This window comes from Emys orbicularis, chromosome 1 (genome assembly GCF_028017835.1).
Source record: "Emys orbicularis isolate rEmyOrb1 chromosome 1, rEmyOrb1.hap1, whole genome shotgun sequence".
NCBI classification, from domain to species: domain Eukaryota; kingdom Metazoa; phylum Chordata; order Testudines; family Emydidae; genus Emys; species Emys orbicularis.
This window is the reverse complement of record NC_088683.1, coordinates 131,025,273-131,046,619: the sequence shown is the minus strand read 5'-3', so window position 1 is coordinate 131,046,619 and position 21,347 is coordinate 131,025,273. Positions and strand designations below refer to the sequence as shown.

General features: G+C 44.1%; 2 protein-coding genes across 2 annotated transcripts in view; both read right to left on the bottom strand.

Annotated features, from left to right (window-relative positions):
* PARVG (parvin gamma) overlaps nt 1-5,934 on the bottom strand; it is a 32,003-nt gene extending 26,069 nt beyond the window's left edge. Inside the window, exons 1-2 of the mRNA XM_065423575.1 lie at nt 5,859-5,934; nt 185-280 (exon numbers count right to left, since the gene is read on the bottom strand). Of these exons, the coding sequence (XP_065279647.1) occupies nt 185-263 (79 nt within the window). The 5' untranslated portion in view covers nt 264-280; nt 5,859-5,934. The remainder of the gene's footprint in view (nt 1-184; nt 281-5,858) is intronic.
* A 6,229-nt stretch (nt 5,935-12,163) lies between these two features.
* The window catches only part of PARVB (parvin beta), an 81,211-nt gene continuing 72,027 nt past the window's right edge, over nt 12,164-21,347 (bottom strand). Inside the window, exons 12-13 of the mRNA XM_065423564.1 lie at nt 16,669-16,741; nt 12,164-12,277 (exon numbers count right to left, since the gene is read on the bottom strand). Coding sequence (XP_065279636.1) covers nt 12,201-12,277; nt 16,669-16,741 — 150 coding nt within the window. The 3' untranslated portion in view covers nt 12,164-12,200. The remainder of the gene's footprint in view (nt 12,278-16,668; nt 16,742-21,347) is intronic.

The window sequence follows — 21,347 nt, the reverse complement described above, 5'->3', positions numbered from 1 at the left end:
ATAACCCGCCTATGGAGAGTTGGAGACTAAATTCCATGCAATAGGGTTACTTACTTACACTTGATTGAACCTGGAAATAATGCTGTAAAACAAGTGAGATTCATTTGTGCTGAGAACTTCCATTTTTTTGGTTCTTTGGGTCCCTCCTCTCCCTTTCTTCATTGCTGGTTTATAAAACACATACCTTGAAAAACGTCATTCTTAAGTGGTGAATGATGAAGCGCACCGGGCTGTGCAAAAGCAGTGAAAAAGTCTGGTTCCATTGTATTATTTTTTGCTCCTAGAAAATTGAAAAAAAAAAAATTTCAAAATGTGCTAGAGCCAAAATGAGTACTAATGAGGGAATATGCACCAAATGAAATTATTTCTTTCAGCAATTTTTGAAGTGTTTGTGGGTGACCTACTTTTAAACATGCAGCAACATATATTTAAGCAACATTAAAATTAAAATGAAGTTAATCCGTTTTTTCCTGGAGACGAAAAGCACTACAGTATTAAAAAAATGTTTTAACTCCAGTCAGTTCTGCTTAATCTGAATTAGATCATCAAAGTCCTATTTCAGTTCAGATGATAAATGCTTCAGCAGGAGACATCGGGGTGCAAATTATAAAAATGGTCAGCACTTAACTGTTTGAGATGAATAAACCAAGAATATAGCTGATCTAGAAGACTGTATGTATTTTAGAAGGAAGTTCAAAAAAGCTCAGGCTTTGACATTTCCCTTCCCAACCACTGCTGTCCTGAAATAAAATGGGAATGACAACACACAAAGGAGAACAGACCATAGTATCTTGTCAACATATAGAAGACTATGGAAGGGATTTTCAAAACTGGATAGGAACAGTGGGAGAGGGTAGCAGATGCCAAAGTGGGGGTGAATTGGATAGAAGCAAAGAGGGACAAAAACAGGTTAGGGGCACAGAGGCAGAAGGGTCTATAACCACTAGAGAACATTCCCCTACATCAGGGGTGGCCAACCTGTGGCTCCGGAGCCACATGCAGCTCTTCAGAAGTTAATATGCGGCTCCTTGTATAGGCACCAACTCCGGGGCTGGAGCTACAGGCGCCAACTTTCCAATATGCCCGGGGGTGCTCACTGCTCAACCCCTGGCTCTGCCACAAGCCCTGCTCCCACTCCACCCCTCCCTGAACCCTCCCCTGAGCCTGCCATGCCCTCACTCCTCCCTCTCCCCTCCCTTCCCCCTGGAGCCTCCTGCACGCCAAAAAACAGCTGATCGTGAGGTGCGGGGAGGGAGGGGGAGACACTGATTGGTGGGGCTGCCGGTGGGCGGGAGGCGCTGGGAGTGGGGGCGGGGAGCTGATGGGGGGCTGCTGACGTATTACTGTGGCTCTTTGGCAATGTCCATTGGTAAATTCTGGCTCCTTCTCCGGCTCAGGTTGGCCACCCCTGCCCTACATCACCTGGAATTGTATCTTTCAAAAATTTAAACATATCAGGGAGAGCAGAATAAGTTTGTACACACAACCTTAATCCTAGAATTTCTTAACATTAGAATGCTTGACTTTGCAACCTTAACATTCTTTTAATGTAGGATTTTTTATATGTAATATAAAAGGCTGAGAAAGCTAGGCTTGCTGAGTCAGGAATGGTAAAGAGCTAAAGGAGACTAATATTTTGAAGAGCATAGTTAAAAACTGAGCAGTCTCTATTTACTTTGTCCTATAATATAAGAACAAGAGTTTAACTTATTACACTAATGGTAAGTAAATTTAAATTCACTACAGCAGGAAATCACGTCATATACTGTAACTGGATTTTAAGGGGTTGGATAATAACATTTGTAATTGTAGTATGCAAGCTAAAAATAGGGATATTAAAATCTTATACATCAGTGTACAAAATGATCATCTGCAGGGGTCAGAAAGGACTACAACTTGCATCACCACCAGACATGTATAATTATTATTGCTCATTATTTGTATTGCAATAGACTGCGATTTGGGCTACATCATGCTAGACTCTGTACATACACAGAGTAAGAGTCAGTTTCTGCCCCTTACAATCTAAATAGACAAAGGGCAGGAAGGGAAACAGCATTGTATAGCTAATCAGGTGCATTCTGGAAGTGAGGGCCACAGTTCACCTTCCTTGGAAGCATCAAATCTTAGCTATTTCTGGAGGCAGAATATCACATAACATGGATAAATAATCTGTCCAGTATTATTAATGCTATGTTCCTATGGCCTAATGGATAGAGCACTGCATAGGGACTCAGCACTGCCATGGACCTGCTGGGTGACCTTGAGCAAGTCACTACCCTTCCTGTGCCTCAGTTTTCCCATCTGTAAAATGGGGATAATGATACTGACCTCCTTTGTAAAGCATTTTGAGACCTATGGATGAACAGTGCTGTATAAGAGCTAGGTATTATTACGAAGAGGAAACACATTTCCCCTCTTATTAAAAAAAGTTCCAAGTCTCAAAAATATAGGGGAAGAAGTACATTTAAAGGAAAGTGGGGCACCCTTTGTTAAACATTCACATTGTGAGAACAGGAAAGCAGAATAATCAATAGGTGAGAGATCCACTGCAAATAGTATTGCACATCTGACATGGAAGACCTCTGAGATCTCTTGCTTTGATAGCTTAAAACTCCAAACCCCTTAGAATCTCTCTCACATTTTTATCAGGGCTCCATTATAAGGAAAGTGAATGTTGCACAACACAATAGACACAAAATGCACAAAACTGCTGGAGAGAATGTATTTCATCACTATGGTTGCAAAACCAAATGCCAGCTCTGGAAATGGAGTTGGCAAGAATGAAATAATTATAAGAAATGGAGCCTTCTACTGCCTACATAAGAGTAACAACTGAACTATTTGAGGAATGCTGGACCAAGGGAAATGAAAAATATAATTAATATAGTGGAAGATTTTCATATGCACTAGTGGAAATTAGATACCTAACTTGAAAGTCAATGGGGGTTAGGTGTCCAACTGCCACTTTTCCCTTTAAAAATCTTTCTCACAACTCTTAGACGTGTGTACACTTCCTGTAATTCATACCCTATATTGCCTCAGTGGTGCTGTTCCCCCTACCTTTTATATCGGTCACTCTTCCTTTAATACTTATGGTTGAAAATAACTTGGACGGTCAACAATTCTGCTTCTCTCTAATAAAAAGTTAATAACTAAAAACACACATGGGATATTGGGGAGGCCCCCAAAATCAGACACCACTTTTGAGACCTTGGCATCTCAGTTTCCCCATCTGTGACTTGAAGAGAGTAACACCTACCGCTGAGTGGTTGTGTGGGGATTCATTTGATAAGGACTAGAGAGAGGTTTCCTCTCAGCCCATAGTAAGGAGCATCAGGTAACTGTGCCAGTCCAGACTCGGACTAGAGCCTGAATAGTGACTCAGTAACAGTCACCATTCGATTTCTACTTCCCCAGCCTTGTTCCTGTGAGGGAAGTAACCTGCTCTAATCTGATACCAGGTGTCAGTTACTCCCCGCTCTGCACTAGCTCAGCAATGCTGACTGTCAACTACAGTCAAGGCTCTGCCCTTGCCTGTCCATCTGCACAGGAAGGCGGAAAGTGGAGGGGCCCAATGGAGGTTGCTCTCCCTGCTGAGTTGGGACCCACCATATTGACTAAACCACCCAGAGGAGTGATGATGTGCCCGACACCCCTTTACTCCACTGCATGAGCATGTAGGGTGAGCCACAATTGTGCCCTAATTATTCGTGAAGCACTTTAAGGCTATAAAGGGACTACACTCAGTAGGTATGACATTGTAATATTAAATCAATAGATTGACGGTGGCCATCTTGGCCGATACAGTCTGTACACTGAGAAATCTCCTGTTACTTCCAGGGAGAATATTGATGTGGGGTTGTTTCAAGCCCTTATTTTACAATAAAAGTAGGTTGTTGTGCAGTGTCAGGCAAGTGACCCAGCACTGCATGTCTAGCCCAGTGGAAACCTAGATTCTAGATCAGAATTTGCTGCAACCTTCTCCCTCACAGACTCTTCACCTCAGCTTCACCCCACATCTGCCCTTCTTACCTTCATCTTCACCCCTGCCCCGTCTCCCTCGCCTCCTTCACGACAGTGTCCCCTCCTTCTTCACTTTTCTTTCCATTTAGCATACTTCCTTCCTCCTAAACCCACAAAAAGGGGTGCGGGGGGAGAACACAGCACTAAGATGACATTTGCCATTTTCATACTGTTCACTCTGCTTGTGTGTTCTACCCTCTTCCCCTCCCTGCGTCTGCCTTGTCTTTTAGATTGTAAGCTTTTAAAGTCAGGGACTATCTGCTACTCTGTACAGTGCCTATTTTTGCCACTCTCTCACTTCCCAAGCCAACCTGGGTTCAGAATGCTGGGGGGCCTGGCTCCTGGGAACGTTGGCTCCTCTCATGTATTAAGGAGCTGTTTTGGCAAGCTGAAAAACCTTGGGGATCTCGCACACATTTATGATTTACGCTGGCAAGATGCTGAGCACCTACTGCTACAGGAGTTGGAGATCTCAGCATGTCACAGGAAGTACTTAGAACCACGCCAGAACAGGCCTTAAATTAAAAATTGGTGGCAGCGTACATAAATATACCCTTAGGGCTCAATCCAATGACCTGCCTAGCAGCTGAGGACGGAGGGCCTCAGCATTTCATAGGATCATTAGTTATTATCATTAAGGTGGATTCTGGATCAGGCTCCAAGTTACACTCTAGGGCAGGTGTGGCCAAACTGCGGCTCGCAAGCCACATGTGGCTCTTTGATGATTAAAGTGCAGCTCGCAAAGCCGACCACTCCCCCCATTCGGCTTCTGTCCCGTGGAGAGGTGCTGGGGTTAGGGGCTTCTGTCTAACAGCTAGGGCGGGTTTCAGGGCTTCTGCCCCATGGGAGGTGCCTGCCGTGGGGCAGAATTCCCTAGCCCTCCCAGTCCCACCCCGCTGCAGGGCAGGAACCCCGGCAGGCACGCCCCACAGGGCTTAAACCCTGAGCCCCAGCAGGCACTCCCCCCTCTCGAATTTCTGAAGATTATAGTATGTGGCCCAGCGTGTCAGTAAGTTTGGCCATCCCTGGTCTAGTGAAATGCTCAAAAACTTGATACAGTAAGTTTCAGTTCCAAACAACCCCCCAGGATGTCTGTAGACATCCCAGAAAACTGCCTGCTAAAGGTTTACATATTGCACTAATATCATGGGGGAACGTGAATGGGTTTGGAATCCTTTTTCTATTTCAGTTCCTTAAATGCGCTGGGAGAAGTATTAAGATTGGAGTTGGTCATGCAGGCCTGCCGCAATGGGGCTCTGCAGACTCTCTTTTCTATTTTTCTTTTTACTTCTTTTGCTATCAGGCTATTTTCTCTGGCCTTGCATCCATGCATGCATGCATTTACTGGTACATGGAGAACAATACTTGTTTTAGTCCAGTTGCTAGAATACTGATTGCAACAATATTGTGTACTGGAATTTTAAAATTATATTGGCCTTACTCTTGACTCTTCTTGCAAAATGGCATCATTTGGTTCTGAGTTCTCAGTTATTGAGACAATATCCTAAATTTTCTTAGATCTTGAGAAAGGCAGAAGCTATTTATTTTTCTGCGTTCTGCTAGGGGTAGTCAATACGTTTTCAGGTATGTCAAGCGTTGCTAGAATATTATAAGCTGCAATGCAACAGTTCCTTAATTGCTGAAAATAGCAGATAAGATTGTTCTGATGGCAAAATAATAATTTTGTATTAATAGTTCAAATCACCTAACTTTTTGTCTACTATCCCTTCACAATCTTGTTCCCCAAATTTCATTGAGCTATTACATATGTTTTACTGCTCATAATGCTACCATAATTATAATCTACCATAGAATATACATGAAACACTTACTTTTGCAGATGAGGACACCAAGAAGTTTGAATTGATTTATTTCCTGTTGGAAAAAGCCAAAAGCGGTATTCCAAATAAGCTCAAAATTAGTACCAGAGAAAAGGCTTTCTAGTCTGAAAAAATAAAAACTGCATGTGTCAGGATTCAATCAATCCACCTAATTTTACACTGCTGCCATTAGAACACCACAATGAGAAAAGTAGGCAAGAAACAAAAAGAAAGACTAGTTCTTTGCACTCAGTTTAGAACAGTCCCTTACTTCCTCATTTTGCACTGTGGTTTTCAAGAGAAAAGGTTGGCTTGTTAGCAACAGGAAAGAGATGACGTTATGCCATGTTTAGCCAATATAATCAATTTGCATATGAACATTTTGCATAAAAGAACTGACACCATGTTGCCTTTAATAATTCTCTAAGTGTTCCTCAAGGGGTCTAACCAAGGCAAGGTCATGGGAAAGGAGTATGAAACCTATCATAGGATAAAGTTTTGGGCAGCTTTGTGTTGAAATTGCTGCCTTCCATTCAAAGCAGCTTGAAGATTATCAAGAGGCAAGTTACACACAGTTCTTATGTTACATTTTAAAAATGAAACCACGATTCTGTTCAGAGCCCTAATGTCAGCACGTATGGTCTCTGCTAGCGTCTAGAACTACTGCAGTAAACGTGCATCTAAACCAGGGGTTCTCGCAACAAATTTTGGTGGCCTAAGAGTGCAGCCACCAACTCTTGCTGGTGGCCGCATTGACACTTTTTTCCTAAAATTATTTATTTTTTCTAAAGTTAATAAAGTAATATGCACATATATACATCCACATCTTTGTAATTTATTTATGGAGGGGTTTTTTTTGCAAACTCAATAATAAAAATAATGCACAATTATCCCTATTCTTTACTGGACCTAACAGAATAGAAACACAAATAAGGTGCTTTGCGCGTTCTTGCCTTTTTATTATTGTTTCTTTTGCTTTTTTGGTAAAAGTTGTTGTCTGTACAACAATAGTCCAAATAATAATGAAAAACATATCTGGACGGCTTGGGTCTGGGGAGGGGTGGGCTTCGGCCAGCCCGGGGCTCCTCTGGCTGAGGAGGGGGGGATGCTCGGGGCTTCTCCGGGCTAGGGGCTTGTGGCTCCAGCCGCAGGGGGTCTCAGGGCTCCAGCTGCTGGGGGGTGGGGGAGGGTGCGGGCGGAAGGGGTGTAGTCAGGGGCTAGCCTCCCCAAAGGGGGGAATCCACCTGCTGGCCATGCGCCCGCCGCTCACCTCCTCACCCCACCCTGCCCACCGCTTGCTTCCTACATCCCTCCTCAGTCCCCCACCCGCCACTCGCCTCCTCTGACCCCTCGCCCACATCTGCCCCTCGCCTCCTCACTCCCCTGCCAGACACCCCCCTGCCTGCCGCGAGAACCCCCTAGTATTTTACTGACAGGGAAATTTGTGGTCATACTGCACATAACATTGCATCTCTCTCTTAAGAAGTATACAGTAGCACCTACCATTCAGGTGATTAAATACTTTTCTTTCTGAAGACAGAAAAGGCAAAACTGCTCTTCAGATTTAGATTTTCCCCTAGTCTAATTAACATTTTAAAATATTGTAATGGTCTTACCAATGGGGAAAGCCTACTAGGTCGTATCCATCCAGTTACTAATGCATGATAATTCCCTGAAGTAAATTCAAGTGGTTAGTCCAATTTGCATCATAAGCAGTAAGGCTTCCCCCACTTCCCTTGGGAGATTATTTCACAGCCTAATGCGGCTCACTCTGATATCATATACCACCATATTTAGGCTAAATTTTCCCTTTTTAAAAAATTTCACATTCTTACTCCAAGTTATAGCCCCCAAGCACTACTCAATTCCTCTCCTTCTTCACCATACATCCCCATCAGATAAAGGTAGATGATTGCCATACCCTTCCCACATATACTCATTCATTATTCAACCACACTAACTGGGGTTTGTTGTCTAAAGCCTTCCCATCATTAACTGATGCATTCACAGTCATTTTTGCTGTTCTCCAATTCCCCCCAATCTCTTTCTACTGATAAGATGCCCCGATCTAAGTACAATAGTCTAAGTGGCATGTAATGGTGTGTCCACCCCACACAAGTCCTGAGCTGGTTAACATGGATCAGAAGGAGTCAATTAACCTTAGATTCTGCACCTGGAGGGGGCCAAGGGCTTGATAGGGCCTAATGGCAGATGAAGCAGAGCTGGGAGGCGGGGATTGGGATAGCATTATAAAGCCAGGAAGTAAGCACAGGAAAGAGTTTCAGACAGTAGATCTGCAGTTGCTGCCTAGACTGAAAAGGTGTTGGCCAGGGACAAGGAAGAGCTCCAGGGGGCAAGTAAGCCATGGTGTCCTGCCCTGGACTAGGGAGTCTTACAAGAGGCCTAGGAGGTGAAGCGGCCATGGGGAGTGGAGGAAGCTCTGGGGGTAAACCCAGAGAAAGGCAAGGAGATGGAGAGGTGGGTAGGAAGGAGTCAAGAACTGCAACAGCAGTCACAGGGTCCCTGGGCTGGAACCTAGAGTAGCAGGCAGGCCTGGGTTCCACTACCAGCCACTGGCAAAGTGGCACAGAGCTGGAGTTGGAATAGAAGACTGCCTGAGAGGACATATGGACAGCTTGTCTGGTGGGATGTTATTGCCCTGGAAAGGTGGGGGAAAGACTATATAGTGACTGGCCAAAGGACTGAATCATCCAAGAGGAAGCACTCCAAGTCATGGAGGTGGGCGGGGGGATGGAGAGAAAGCAACTGATGGCAGGAGCCACCGCATAGGGCAAAAGCTAATTCCCAGAGCCAGGCAGAGAGAGGCACACCTGCAGTGAGTGGACCCCTTCATATGCTGTTCTACCAGTTTCAGAGACAGACTGCTCTGTTTTCTAAGGCCTATGCAGACCAATATCTCGTTGGCCTCTTGGTCTTCATTAAATGCATTCTTCATTCATGTCCTTCCTTTTATTAGAACTTCATCCATTAAGCAGGCCAAATAAGAGCAAGAAAGCTATGTAATCATCATTTGTTTATTAGAATAAATACAGTTATCACAAACCATGCATTAAGTTCCACAACACTCCTGCTGTGATTTTAGAAAACATAGGATTGCATTGTAATTTGCTTACAGTACACTACTTTTACATTCTCACTAAGCCAGTCTTGTCCATGGTATGACAAGTGCAGTATCTCATCTGCAAGGTTGTTTTTTTGTGTGGTGGTTTTTTTTTGATTTTTTTTAGTAACAGAAATCCAGAGTGAACATTGTTAAAAAATAGTAGAAAAGATTCTTAAAATACATTAATACACAAAGCATTGGGTTTCTATTAGTGGGGAAAATAAAGTTGTGTAAGTTTTTACATTGATGTAAACACTGTTTTTGTTGCTTTGCAGTCTTGTGAAATGTTAGGACATAGCTGACCATAGCTCAGGCCTCTTCTGAGCCGTAGAGCAAGTTGAACGACAACTGGCTGGAACTGAATCCGCAGTTCTGATGGTGAATCTACAAGGCACATTACATAGGCTGTATAGGCAGCCAATCTCATTAACCATATGTAAATGTGGAAGTTTGAATGTTGGGCATGCAGTGTTCACAAACTATGCAACAAGCCTCAGAATTCCCTGGCCTTTTCTACACAACTCTACACTAAGAGGCAGAATTCAAAATTTCCAATCACACGAACAAAATATTAGCCATCCTGTTCTTTAGCACGGATGGAGGGAGACCTATATTTTTAAGCTTTAAACCCACAACATATTAGCCCATTACAACCCACACATTAGGAATGAAATAAACAATATTAGTTGGTGGGGAGCTATATCAAGATGATTGTGTTTTAAAACTGATTGCTTTTGGGGAAGCCCTTCTTAAGTTAAAAGCATCCTGTTGGCAATTTGCCCATGGCATACAAACTAAAGGTCCCAGATCTGCAGTCCCCTGCTCACAGGAGTACTCATATAAGGACTATCAAATAGCCCAGTGGTTAGAGCACTCGCATGGGATGTGCAAAACCAACTTCAGTTCAAATCACTACTCTGCCTGACTTGGAGTGGGGACTCGAACTCAGGTCTCCCAACTCCTAGGTGTAGCCCTAACTGCTGGCTTATGGGGTTTTCTGGGGTGGGGCTCTGACTCTCTCCTATTGAAGCTCTTCCACTTCATATCCAATATTTGAGTTTAAGTAGGAGTTTAGGGATCTAGAGGACTAGTCAGCAGCTGAGCAGGGGAGTTGAGGAGCTAAATTTTGGACTTAGGTGCCCAGTTACGCACCTAAATTCCTTTGTGAATCTAGTCCTTACAATCTAACTCACTAGTTCTTCAGTCACCATAGCATCTTCCATGGTAGATGCAAGCTGAATTTCTAACAGAAACAAGCAGAAACCTCCTCCCACTTTTTTGTTTTTGTTTTTTTGGACACTAGCCCCCTTAGGCCACTTTTATACCTCATAAAGAAACAAAAAATAAGTGTTTTTCTCCTTTTGCAAGTCACTGTTAAAGTGTCAAGCTGAGACAAAAATGTTAATGAAGAGAAGACTCTTCTGTACAATTACACCACAGTTCACATAGCACAGTAAGGGGACACGCGTTTCCTCTTGGTCTTTAACGCTGAAGGGTAAGTTCAGTCCTGGTGTAAGCAGATGCATTTCATTTGTAGTCAATGAGAGATGAGTCTCTGCTTACAACAGGACTGAACTTGGCCCAGATAATGCAGTAACACTGTCTTCCTTGATAGGCCGCTCTGTTAAATGCTTTACATAAAACCTGGCAGCCCATAAAATGTGACTAATGTGATAAATAGAAAGCAATAATATAGTGGTTTTGAATCTCTCCTCCACATTCTGAGGGAAGGAATGCTATAAAATACATAGCCTACAAATAACTTACTTTGGTAGTATAATACTATTTCTTTTAATAGCCCTGGCCATAACCTGCTCACACAAACCACATCCTAGCCTTGCCTTCTTTGTTCATTTAACTATCTATCGCATCATTAGACACGCAGATATGTCTGCACAATCAGGTGAAATCCATCTACTGCTGTAAAGGTGTCTTGTGACAAGGTAGATACATTCAAAGGGTCTAGTCTTTTCTCAAGCAAACTCCCACTGACTTCAATGGGAGTTTTGCCTAAGGATTATACCACTGAGTCCAGAGTTCATAGCAGTAGCAAAGTATCACTGGGGATGATGGGATGAAGTCAACTCATCACAGCATCACTGAAAGGAAACTTATGTTATTTTCAGCCCTGGGATCCCACCTCTAAACTGTTGCAAATTCAGTGCAGTCCAGTGTGTTCGATACTGGTGTACATTATATGGCGTAGTCCAGAATAACCCAGGAAGCAGAGGCAAAATCTTATTGAAAAATGACCTTGCTCCATTTAATTTTCAAAACAAAAACTGTAGTTCTGTTTACAGACTTTGGGCTCTGTAATGCTGTAACTGCCATTGACTTCAATGAGAGCAGGAGCAGGCGCTTTAGCTTTTCCACATGAATGTAAAGGTCAACCTTGCACCTCTAAGCAATCAAACGGTTATTCCCCCTGCTCATTCCACAAAGGGTTAGAAAGAATGCATAAATCCAGCCCGTCCATCCTTGACCAGCTCCTGACCGAGCTGATCCGGACTGCACATTTCAAGTGTGGCTACAGCTCCCTCCTCAGCACAAAAGGAGGGAGAGAAAAGCAGCTATGACCGGATTAGGCAATAATTCCATTTCTAGGCTAATTGTGTGTAAACATCAAGTGGAAATAATACTGGGTAGTATGAGGTTAACACGAAAGATAGAAAAAGCCCTCATGGTACAGTTTCAGGTGGTGTCCTTGGAAACAAATACAGAAACACACACAAACCTTATTCAATGGAAACTGTGCAGTTTCTAAATACATTACAATGCAGGGGTCTGCTTTTGTATTTATAACATTCAAGCCTAGCGTATCTTCCACCACCAATGGTAACCAAGTAGTTTACAAAAGAAAGTATATATAGGCATTGCCCCATCAAGAAGGGTTCAAGTTTTTCCTGTTTATCAAAGTAACTAGTAGTAGATTTCTTTATCAACATAACAAGAAAGCTTGTTGACCTTAGCAAACAGACCCGCCAGGATCTCAGAGCAAAGATGTAAAAATGATATTTCAAAAGGGAGCTAACATAAAATACACAAAGTATTTTCAGTGGGCATGTCATGCAAAGAGTTACATGGAGATAATGTGAACAGAAGAAGGAATGCCATCATGCAGCATGGAATATAGTGTAAGGCACAAAGGGAACATAGAGGGTGTTTTGTTTTTCCTTTTTTTTTTTTTCCTAAGAAGGTTGTGAGGATTAACATCTCAGCAGCTTCCAGGATCACTCAACATTCTTGTACTTTGTGAACAGGTTGTACAAAACCCTGAGGGTAGACTTCAGATCCAAGTTAACAACATCTGTGGAAGAAAAGGAGAGATTCTTAGGTTGCTTTAGTGCTACCTCCCAGTTTCCTATTAATGGAAGAAAGTGTCTTCTGATCTGCGAACTCAAAAGAATAAAAAATAAAATAAAATTTAAAAAAAACCAGGTCCAGTTCCCTTGGATAGCATCATATGATAGACTTCAAGAAACTTTAGCCATTTCTTTAATCACTGATATTTTTAAACTTCTCTCTGGAGGGAGGGGAAAAAAAAGAAGAACCCCTATCCCTCCCTGATCTACAATTGATCATAGACTGATGGGTTCTTCTGTCTCAGACCGGATATCTCACAAATAACTGGAAAATACTCCATGTTAGATACCATGTCACAGCTTTAACAATTTCTAGTGAGCTTCTACCAGGGACACTGCTAACCAGGGGTCCAGAGTGGGGATTTAAGTCCAAATTGTATATTTCATGTGAGGTTCTGGACCCACCATATCTAGAACCTCTGCGATGACTTGCTATGCAGTGAGCAGGACTTAAACTCCTGCTTTGTGTGCCAAACCTTCCTGCGTCCCCTCTCACTGTGCTGGAGCGTGGGTACATTTTCATCAGAGCAAGGAAGGGAAGAGTGCATGAACAGTTACAGTCCACCAGAATGACAGGCCGTCTTCCACCCTCCCCATTCTTCCCCTTTGCAAACTTCAAGCTTATTGCTCATGGGCTTGGTATTCCCCCACCTCAGATGCACAACAGAGAGAGCTTCTCTCTTTGCTCTTCCTGTCCTGTTGCTACGATAACATAGAGGAAGTGCCGCAGAGAAGTACATTCCAAAGGCTGCCAGGGGAAAGTACAGCACAGAGTGCCCTTGCAAGACTGAAGAGAGGATCTCCCAACGTCGGCAGTGCAGGAGAGGGGAAAAGCAGCAGGTAAAGATGTCGGAAAGGGAGAGGATAGGAGGGAAAAGTAGGGGGAACAGGAAGAGGGGAATAATTGAGGAGACACAGTGAGGGTGGAAGAAGAGGAAGGAAGAGAGGTAAAAACAAAAACAAAAAATCCCACAAACCCCATTCTCAAAAAAGCAACATGTGAGAGAAGAACAATAAGGAGCAAAGAAGAGAGAAAAAACACAGTTCTTTGAGCTGGGGAAACCAATCTGAAGTACAATAAAACATCCACAGCCTGCTTGGAAAAATCATTTCCATGACACTCTCTCACACCTGTTTCACTCTTGGATGTGTGCATAAGCAGCAGGAGCAGGGGAACTCCTAAGAAAGATCTTGCTTGCATGAAAATGACCACAGAAAGAAAAGTCCTAGTTTTAGCAGAATTATTTCTGTATATCCAAGTTTTCCAGAAGGCGTAGGAAGCTGTATAATACCACAGCACCCCCAGCAGCAAAACACTCCCAAATGGCCTGGGAATGTGTTAGTACATTCTGTGCAACAGATCGAGTTGCCTCAGAGACAGATTTAAAAGGGAATTTAGCCCTAAGGAGCAAAGTTTCTTACCAGCCACATCCTCCACAATCAGCAAGCCAAGGGGAATCTTTGGTGTGGGCCAGGGAAACCTACAGGCAGATTCAACCTAATGGTGTTGGCAGCCAACTTGAAGTTCCAATACCAAATGTATAGTTCTGGTAGTGCAGAGCACCCTTAAAGCTGGCCTATGAGGCTAGCTGAGGATACTGTGGCATAGGGCCTGCATAGCCAACTTTACACCATCCAGCCAACACATAGAGTATTCCAAAGGAGGGAAGGGTGGCCAGAAAGCACTGCGCTCCACCAATCCTCCTTGAGCCCACTGCAGGCAGCTAGAAATTAGAGCAGCTCTGAGGCTGCTCTGATCTCTGCCTGAGACCAAAAGGCATTGGGGGAGCATGAAGGTGACATAAAGCCCCCTTCTTCTGCTGCACTAAGCACAGCTCTGTTAGAGCCAAGGATCAAGGACTACATCTCAAGGTGCCCAGTACTGAGATTCATTGTCTCTGTTCTTTGTTATAGTACCGGGTCTGCAAGTTAAGTGAACAGTGCAGTTTAATTGCAATCATCACTTTACAGGTATGATAAAATGGGATTTTTTTTTTATTTTTTTTTAAGGTGACAGGTGGTCCTCTGCCTTCAGGGATTCTTAGGGTATCTGCACCATCTCCCATTACTCCACTGGTTTACTTCTTCCCTTCCCTCCTATTCTCAAGGTCCTGCATCCTAGAGACCTCCCTTGAAGACTGTGTGGGTCTCCTTTCTGAGCCACTGTCACCACTTCTACCTCAGCTGGTGGGAGGCGATGGGGAGGGAATTATGACGTGTTGCTCACTCCTCCTGCTGCAAAGGAATAAACCCAAGTCTTTTACTTGCTAATGTAATGTAATGATTCATAGAATTTAAGGTCAGAAGGGTCTATAATCTTCTAGTCTGACCTCCTTCATAACACAGGCCAGAGAACTTTACCATGTAATTCCTGCATTGAATTTAATAACTTGTGCCAGAATAGAACATATCTTTTAGAAATACATCAACTTTTAATTTAATGAGTTCAAGTGATGGAGAATTTGTTCTATTAGTTAATTACTCTCACTTATAAAATGTATGCCTTATTTCCAGTTTAATTTTTCTTTCCAAGGAACTTCTAGCCATCGGAGCTTGTTAAACCTTTGTCTGCTAGATTAAAAAGTAATGTGATATCAGATATAGCCTCACTGCATGCGTAATTATAGGTCATGAGATGAGAAGCACTGACAAGAAGGACACCAGACATGCCCCCCAAAAAGCATGATCTCAATCTTCCGCTCCTTGTAAGAGGAAGTTTGTGTGGCCAAAGCCCAGCCAGTGCTAACTGACAGAATGCCGACAAAAGGTGCCAATAAATCATAAAAATAGCCTAAAATAGAGTTTAAATGAATAATACCTCTACAGCCTATCAAAATCCCTTAGGAAAATAATAAAGCAGCCCACTAAAATTCACTGTACTTTAATGACTTAGGGCAAAATTTTGCCTTCAGATGTGTCTATTATATTTAATGGATGTAACGAAGGCCAGAATTTGGCCTGTAATTTGGGCAGTGTTGTATACACCACACAAGATGACTTATGATATTTTATTGGGGTGGGAGTGAGTGGAGCAGGATATACTAAAATATTAAATTGAACACTAGACCTGTCTCTGGCGAGTACCGCAGAAAGCACTTACACTGCAAAGTGGGGTGCTTTCCGGTCTATTCAGGCACAAAGTGACACCAGTACAGCAGGGCATACACAGCGAATCCCACACATAAAACATTCTGAGGAGCGTGAGAAACTGCACCACTGCAAATTGTTATTCAAAGGGACACTAATGTTTGCAAGTGCCAGGATTCCACAGCAAGATGAAATGAAATTACTGGCAACAAACACAGCCTCCGATGCTACTTTCCCTTCCACAGAAATCCCAGCTCTGGGCACCCTCACTCAACCCAGTGTAGCAAATGTGAACCGGGAGATAAGTAGACCAAGACGACTGCCATATTAACTAACCTTGCCCTCCTACTTTTATTAATAAATTTAATCTCTAAAGGGTACAATAATGAGCTGATTTAAAGCCTATGTCGACACCAAAATCTGTCCCAGTTCTCACTATGACATCCACTGCTGTACACTGAATCAGAGGGCAAACCACATGGAGTCTGGAGCAAGGACTAAAGTAACACTGTTTTGAATGGCTTTCCTGCAGTAATGATCAGTAATGGTCAGGCTAAGCTACCTGTCACTTCTGGGGTAGTCATAATGAAAATGAAGATTGCTCGATTGACAGTCAAGATGACATAATTCCTCTCGTTAGCCAAATAGCAAACAGTGCAGAGGTAGTGCAAGCTTCTTGACACTGCTCCATTAATTAGCTTTGGTACTCAGAGGTACAACCTTTAAAAAGTCAAAAGCATAATTCAGTCTTCATACTCGTTCAGTACTTAGCCCTGCACCATAGGAGCAAATGGGAGTTTTTGTCACTGATTTCCATAGGAACAAAATTAGCCCCTCAGTTATTTGTCTCTGTGATCAGGCTGCTAGCAAATTAGTGCTAATTTTTTATGTAAACTTTCCACTAGGAAAAGAACTGAGAGCGCCAACTGATCTAACATAGGCTACTGAACAGCTATCATATAGCACTATCATTTACTAAAATCATGGGCCTGACTTGAACCTGTTAATAGTTGAGTCTACTCCTGTTATGATGCATATTAAGGGAGATAACGCAGATATGCATAAGGAGTCTTTTGGATAAAAGGGAGTCAGATAAACAAAGTTTTACCATGTGTGCATATATAATACATACAGCCACAACATTATTTCCTGATGTAACCCTGTTGACTTTAATGGAGTCGTCACACTAGAGATGTAATTGCCACTATGTCTGTATAAATAGTTTATGCCTCTATAGTGTATATATTACCTTCAGGACGAGCCTTTGGTTTCTTGAGCCCTCCATCTTGCATCAACTCAAAAGCGAAGGAAACATTATGGACCTGCAAAGAAGCAATTTAAATAAATTCCCAAATTCTAACAAATCAATAAAAAAGCAGTTACTTTCTTCTCCCTTCTCTTGACATCAGTAATAATGATCCTGGGATTTATTTTGTTGGTTTTAAAATCAACAACATTTGTTGATCTGAATCCCAGGTGTTTTCCTCCCAGGAGTAAAGGCAGCAGAAATCAAATCTACTGAGGGACTCATTTAAGAAGAAAGTTTCCAAATTTAAAGAGTCAAAAATTTAATATGAGTACAGTCTGAATTAGGAAACCCCATGAAAGCTTGGCAGAACAATCAAGTCTCTGTGTTGGAGACTGGTGTGCTACAGAGATCAATAAATCATACAAATGTAGGGCAGGAAGGGACGTGGAGAAGTCAAGATGTCACAGCCTTTCTATGAGGGCAGAAACATCTGCATTTCTGGTGAGCTCTTCCTGTCTGTACACTCAAGGTAAGTTATAGTGTTTCAGACTCCAAGGAACAGATCATCTGCCATCAATGCAGTAAGGAACTTACCAGTAGTTACTCAACAGAAAGCAGGTGACAATTAGAGAGAGAGAGATTAGAAGTAAGGTCAGGATTAACATTTTCAAATGATTTTCACTAGATCATTACAAACCAATTACCATTACCAAGCAGCAACAGTAATCCACAAAAAGTACTCTTAGAATTAAGGCGAAGTCAGAGAACAGAACAGGGAGACACACAGGAAAGAAAATATGAAGAGGATCAATTAGGGCTAGTCTACACTGGCAATGCTAAAGCGCAGCCACAGCAGTGCTTTAATGTGCCTTGTGTGGTTGCAGCACAGTGCTGGGAGAGAGCTCTCCCAGCGCTCTAAAAAAACCCACCTCCATGAGGGACGTGGCTCCCAGCGCCGGTGCACTGTCTACACTGGCGCTTTACAGCGCTGAAACTTGCTGCGCTCAGGGGGGTGTTTTTTCACACCCCTGAGCCAGAAAGTTGCAGTGCTGTAAATTGCCAGTGTAGACAAGCCCTTAGAAGAGAAACCTGTTGGGGAGAGAATGTTAGTCTGAAAGGATTTAACGTGAGCAATCAGCTTTTCTTCTGGATGCCTATTGAAGTTTAAGAAATTCTTCCTCTCTGCATGTGGAAAGGTAATTTGAATAAAGATATCTTTGTATTTTTGTCCCCGTGACTGACTGACTCTGGAGATATGTGGCATGAGGGGGGGAGATTTAATTAAAACTACTCATCTCAGTGAGTGAGGGAGTTATGCATACAAAACCCCTTTGCATTAGGATGAGAAAAAGCTCCCTTTGTTGGGTTAATTGATGAGAATTGTAATCTTTCCTCCTACTCCTGTTTTTCCTTGATTTATTTAGGCAAAACCAATTTCAGAGGTAGAAAGAGATGCACAGTTCACAAATAAAAGCTAACTAATCCCTCCCCCATGCTCACAGACACACTTTCTTCTTCTGTGTCTGGTTCAAAACAATATCTAATAACTTTAGTTCAGCATGAATCTCATGCAGCTAGACATAAACGAGCAACAACACAATCACAGCTGAGTAGCTATAGCACTATAGATAGGCATTGTACAATTTTATACTCAAAAAAATTCAACCCATAAGAGAGAGAGAAAGAAAGAAAGTCTGAAGAAAAAGCTAAGTAGTATCCATGGAGGGTTTTTTTAATGAAGTAATAAAATATTCATCTTTCCCAACCTGCTCTATAAACACAGTCCACGCAGAATATGAAGTCCATCATCACCCACTCCCTTGGCATTTCTTTATTAGGAAAAGAAAACTCTAAGATAACAAAGATCTACTCAGATCTTATCCTCAGGCTCGGTTACTCCTAGGCATTTCTCTCATAGGATTTCTCAGACCACATCCTGGATTCTCTTCTCTCCAGGAAGCCACTCCTACCTCCCATACATCCACATCTGGCAACTAATCACCTGCCTTGGGAAGTGAGCAATTTTGCTGTTTCTCAGCGGGATCAACACTGGTTAACAGGGCAGGGAGTTTCAGCAAACTCTTCAGCCAGTTACAATACTTTCCTAATTTGGTACAATATAGTTTTTGCCCCACAGTACAGTATGATCCCTTCTGATGAGGATGAGCTATATCCATCAAAGGTGAGTTGGGCAGTGAAGACCAAGTCCTTTAAGGTTTTGGGCTCCTCCTGGTAGACGTTGGGTCTCAACCACCTCCACTAAAGTCAGCAGGAATTGAAGGTGCTCAGCATTTTGCAGGATCGTGCCCTTAAAGAATACTAAGTTCCTGCAACTTTACTAACATGTCAATCCCTGATGCAGCCAGCTTCACTCCTATTCATAACCCCGGAATGCACTATGCGCTCAGACTAGAGCTACCACAGAACCCCACCAGAACAAGGAGCCAGCCTTGCAGGGGACAGATACATTGTTTGTATTCCAGAAGCATCTAAGGGCTGCAACCAGGGCAGAGCCCCACTGTGCTTGGCACTGAACTCACTGAGAGATTACTTAGCATCAGTGGTGCAAGTAGAAATCATTTCTTGCTGGTACACTGCACTCATGGGAAGGACACAAAGGGGGGGCATGTGACCTCCCCATGTGACTCCTCCCCGCTCCGTCCTCAGCCTGGGGCCCCCACGCTCTCCCCATCCCCTCCCCATGATCCACATCCATTCCACATTACATGGGGGGTGGGAGGGGGGCTGCTGTACAGACCCCAGGCAGGAGAACTCAGGAGACACAGCTGCTTGGAGGAGCTGCTGGTGTGGGGCTGCCTGGCAGCCCCATGTTCTGCTCCTTTCACCGCTGAAGTTTCCAGGAGATCAAGGCTCTCTGGAACCGCAGCAGTGAAAGGAGCAGAAGAACGTGGGGCAGAAGCAGCTGCTGTATCCCACCCCCACAAGCCCTGTCCTCCGGCAGGGCTGCTCAGGGCTCTCCCGGGAACCGCAGCAGGGAAAGGAGCAGCATGTGGGCTGCTGTTCCACCCCCAACCCCATCTCCCCCAGCCCTGTCCTCCGGCACGGCTGCTGTACAGACCCCAGGCAGGAGGACTTAGGAGATGCAGCTACATGGAAGGGCTGGGGGTGGAGCAGGCTCCTCCTGTGTCTTTCCGGTACACCATACCAGCTATATATATAATTACTGGTATGGTGTACCAGACCGTACCACCGTACTTGTACCACTGCATAGCATGGAGGAGGATTACATAGCATGGAAGCTAACAGTAAACCAGGATATCTACATTTTTCAAATGGTACACTCCAGGGCTCCCTGCTGCCCCTCTCCCAGACAGCTACCCCGTACAGGCACGCCCTGCAGTTCCTCCTACTTGTAGCAGGTCTTGAGGCTGTCGCTCAGCAAGTCCTGTGGGCAGAGCAGAGGGAAAATGAGCTGCTGGAAGTGGGACGAGGGCGGGCAAGCCCTGGTGTAGGAGCCAGCCCCCCAGCAGCAGTGAGGAGGAGCAGAGCTGGCTGCCCCTCTGCCACTCAGGTTTGGCCCTGCCACCCCTCCACCATGATGGGGGAATGGCGGGGCCAAACCTCAGCGGCGCTGCGGCCCCCCGTGCATCAGGTCGCAATGCCCCTCACTCAATTTCAGCCCTGCAGCACCCCCATCGTGAGGGAGGGCCCATGGGGCCCAACCCGAGTGGGCAGTCGGCAGCCAGCACTGGCCCTCCTCTCCATGGCTGTTGGGAAGGCCCAACACAGATGACCTGTCGCCCCTCCCAATGGCACGCAACATTCACAACCTGCTTATCGTTCTAGGCACCACTGGTCTACGCCGCCCAATGGAACAACCTCCCTGCAACAGCCTGGCAAATCCTTACCCTCTCCTCATAGCTCACTTCGTCTGCAATGCCCATCCACAATAACCCACTTTAGCTCAGACGCCATCATTCATATCTTACCAAATAGAAAGTAATAGACCGCTACCTCGATATAACGCGACCTCATATAACATGAATTTGGATACAACGCGGTAAAGCAGTGCTCCGGGGGACGGGGCTGTGCACTCCGGTGGATCAAAGCAAGTTCAATATAACGCGGTTTCACCTATAACACGGTAAGATTTTTTGGCTCCCGAGGACAGCGTTATATCGAGGTAGAGGTGTATATGAAAATGCTTAGCTAGAGTTTTCCTCTGGGTCTCCCAGTGTGCTGTCTATGCACCTAGAGTATAAACCCTTTGGGGCAGGAACAATGGCCCCCCCAATTCTGAAGTGACTTGTGCACAAGCAGATCCCTGAGCCGGTATAGATTCCTATTGACTTCAGTGGGGCTTTGTGTTGCATGCTGCCTACGGGACGCTCATTGGCGGATCAGAGCCTACGTCTGACTGTGTGTCTGGTACAGAGTCAATCCCACTATCGGTGCTCAGCAAACGAGTTCTAATCCCAGTACTCTCAGAGACCGGCTGTGTAGCCTTGGCCAAGTCACCACTGCTCTGCCTCAGTTCCTCGTGTACACAAGAGGTAATATTACTTATTTCCCTATTTTACAGGGAAGTGACAAAAATTAGGAAAGATAAAGATGGCTTTGTGGTGAAGGCACTGGACTGAGACTCAGGACATCTGGGTTCAATTCCTGGCACTGTGGTACTGACTGCCTGTGCTAGCTTGGGCAAGTCACTTAGTCTC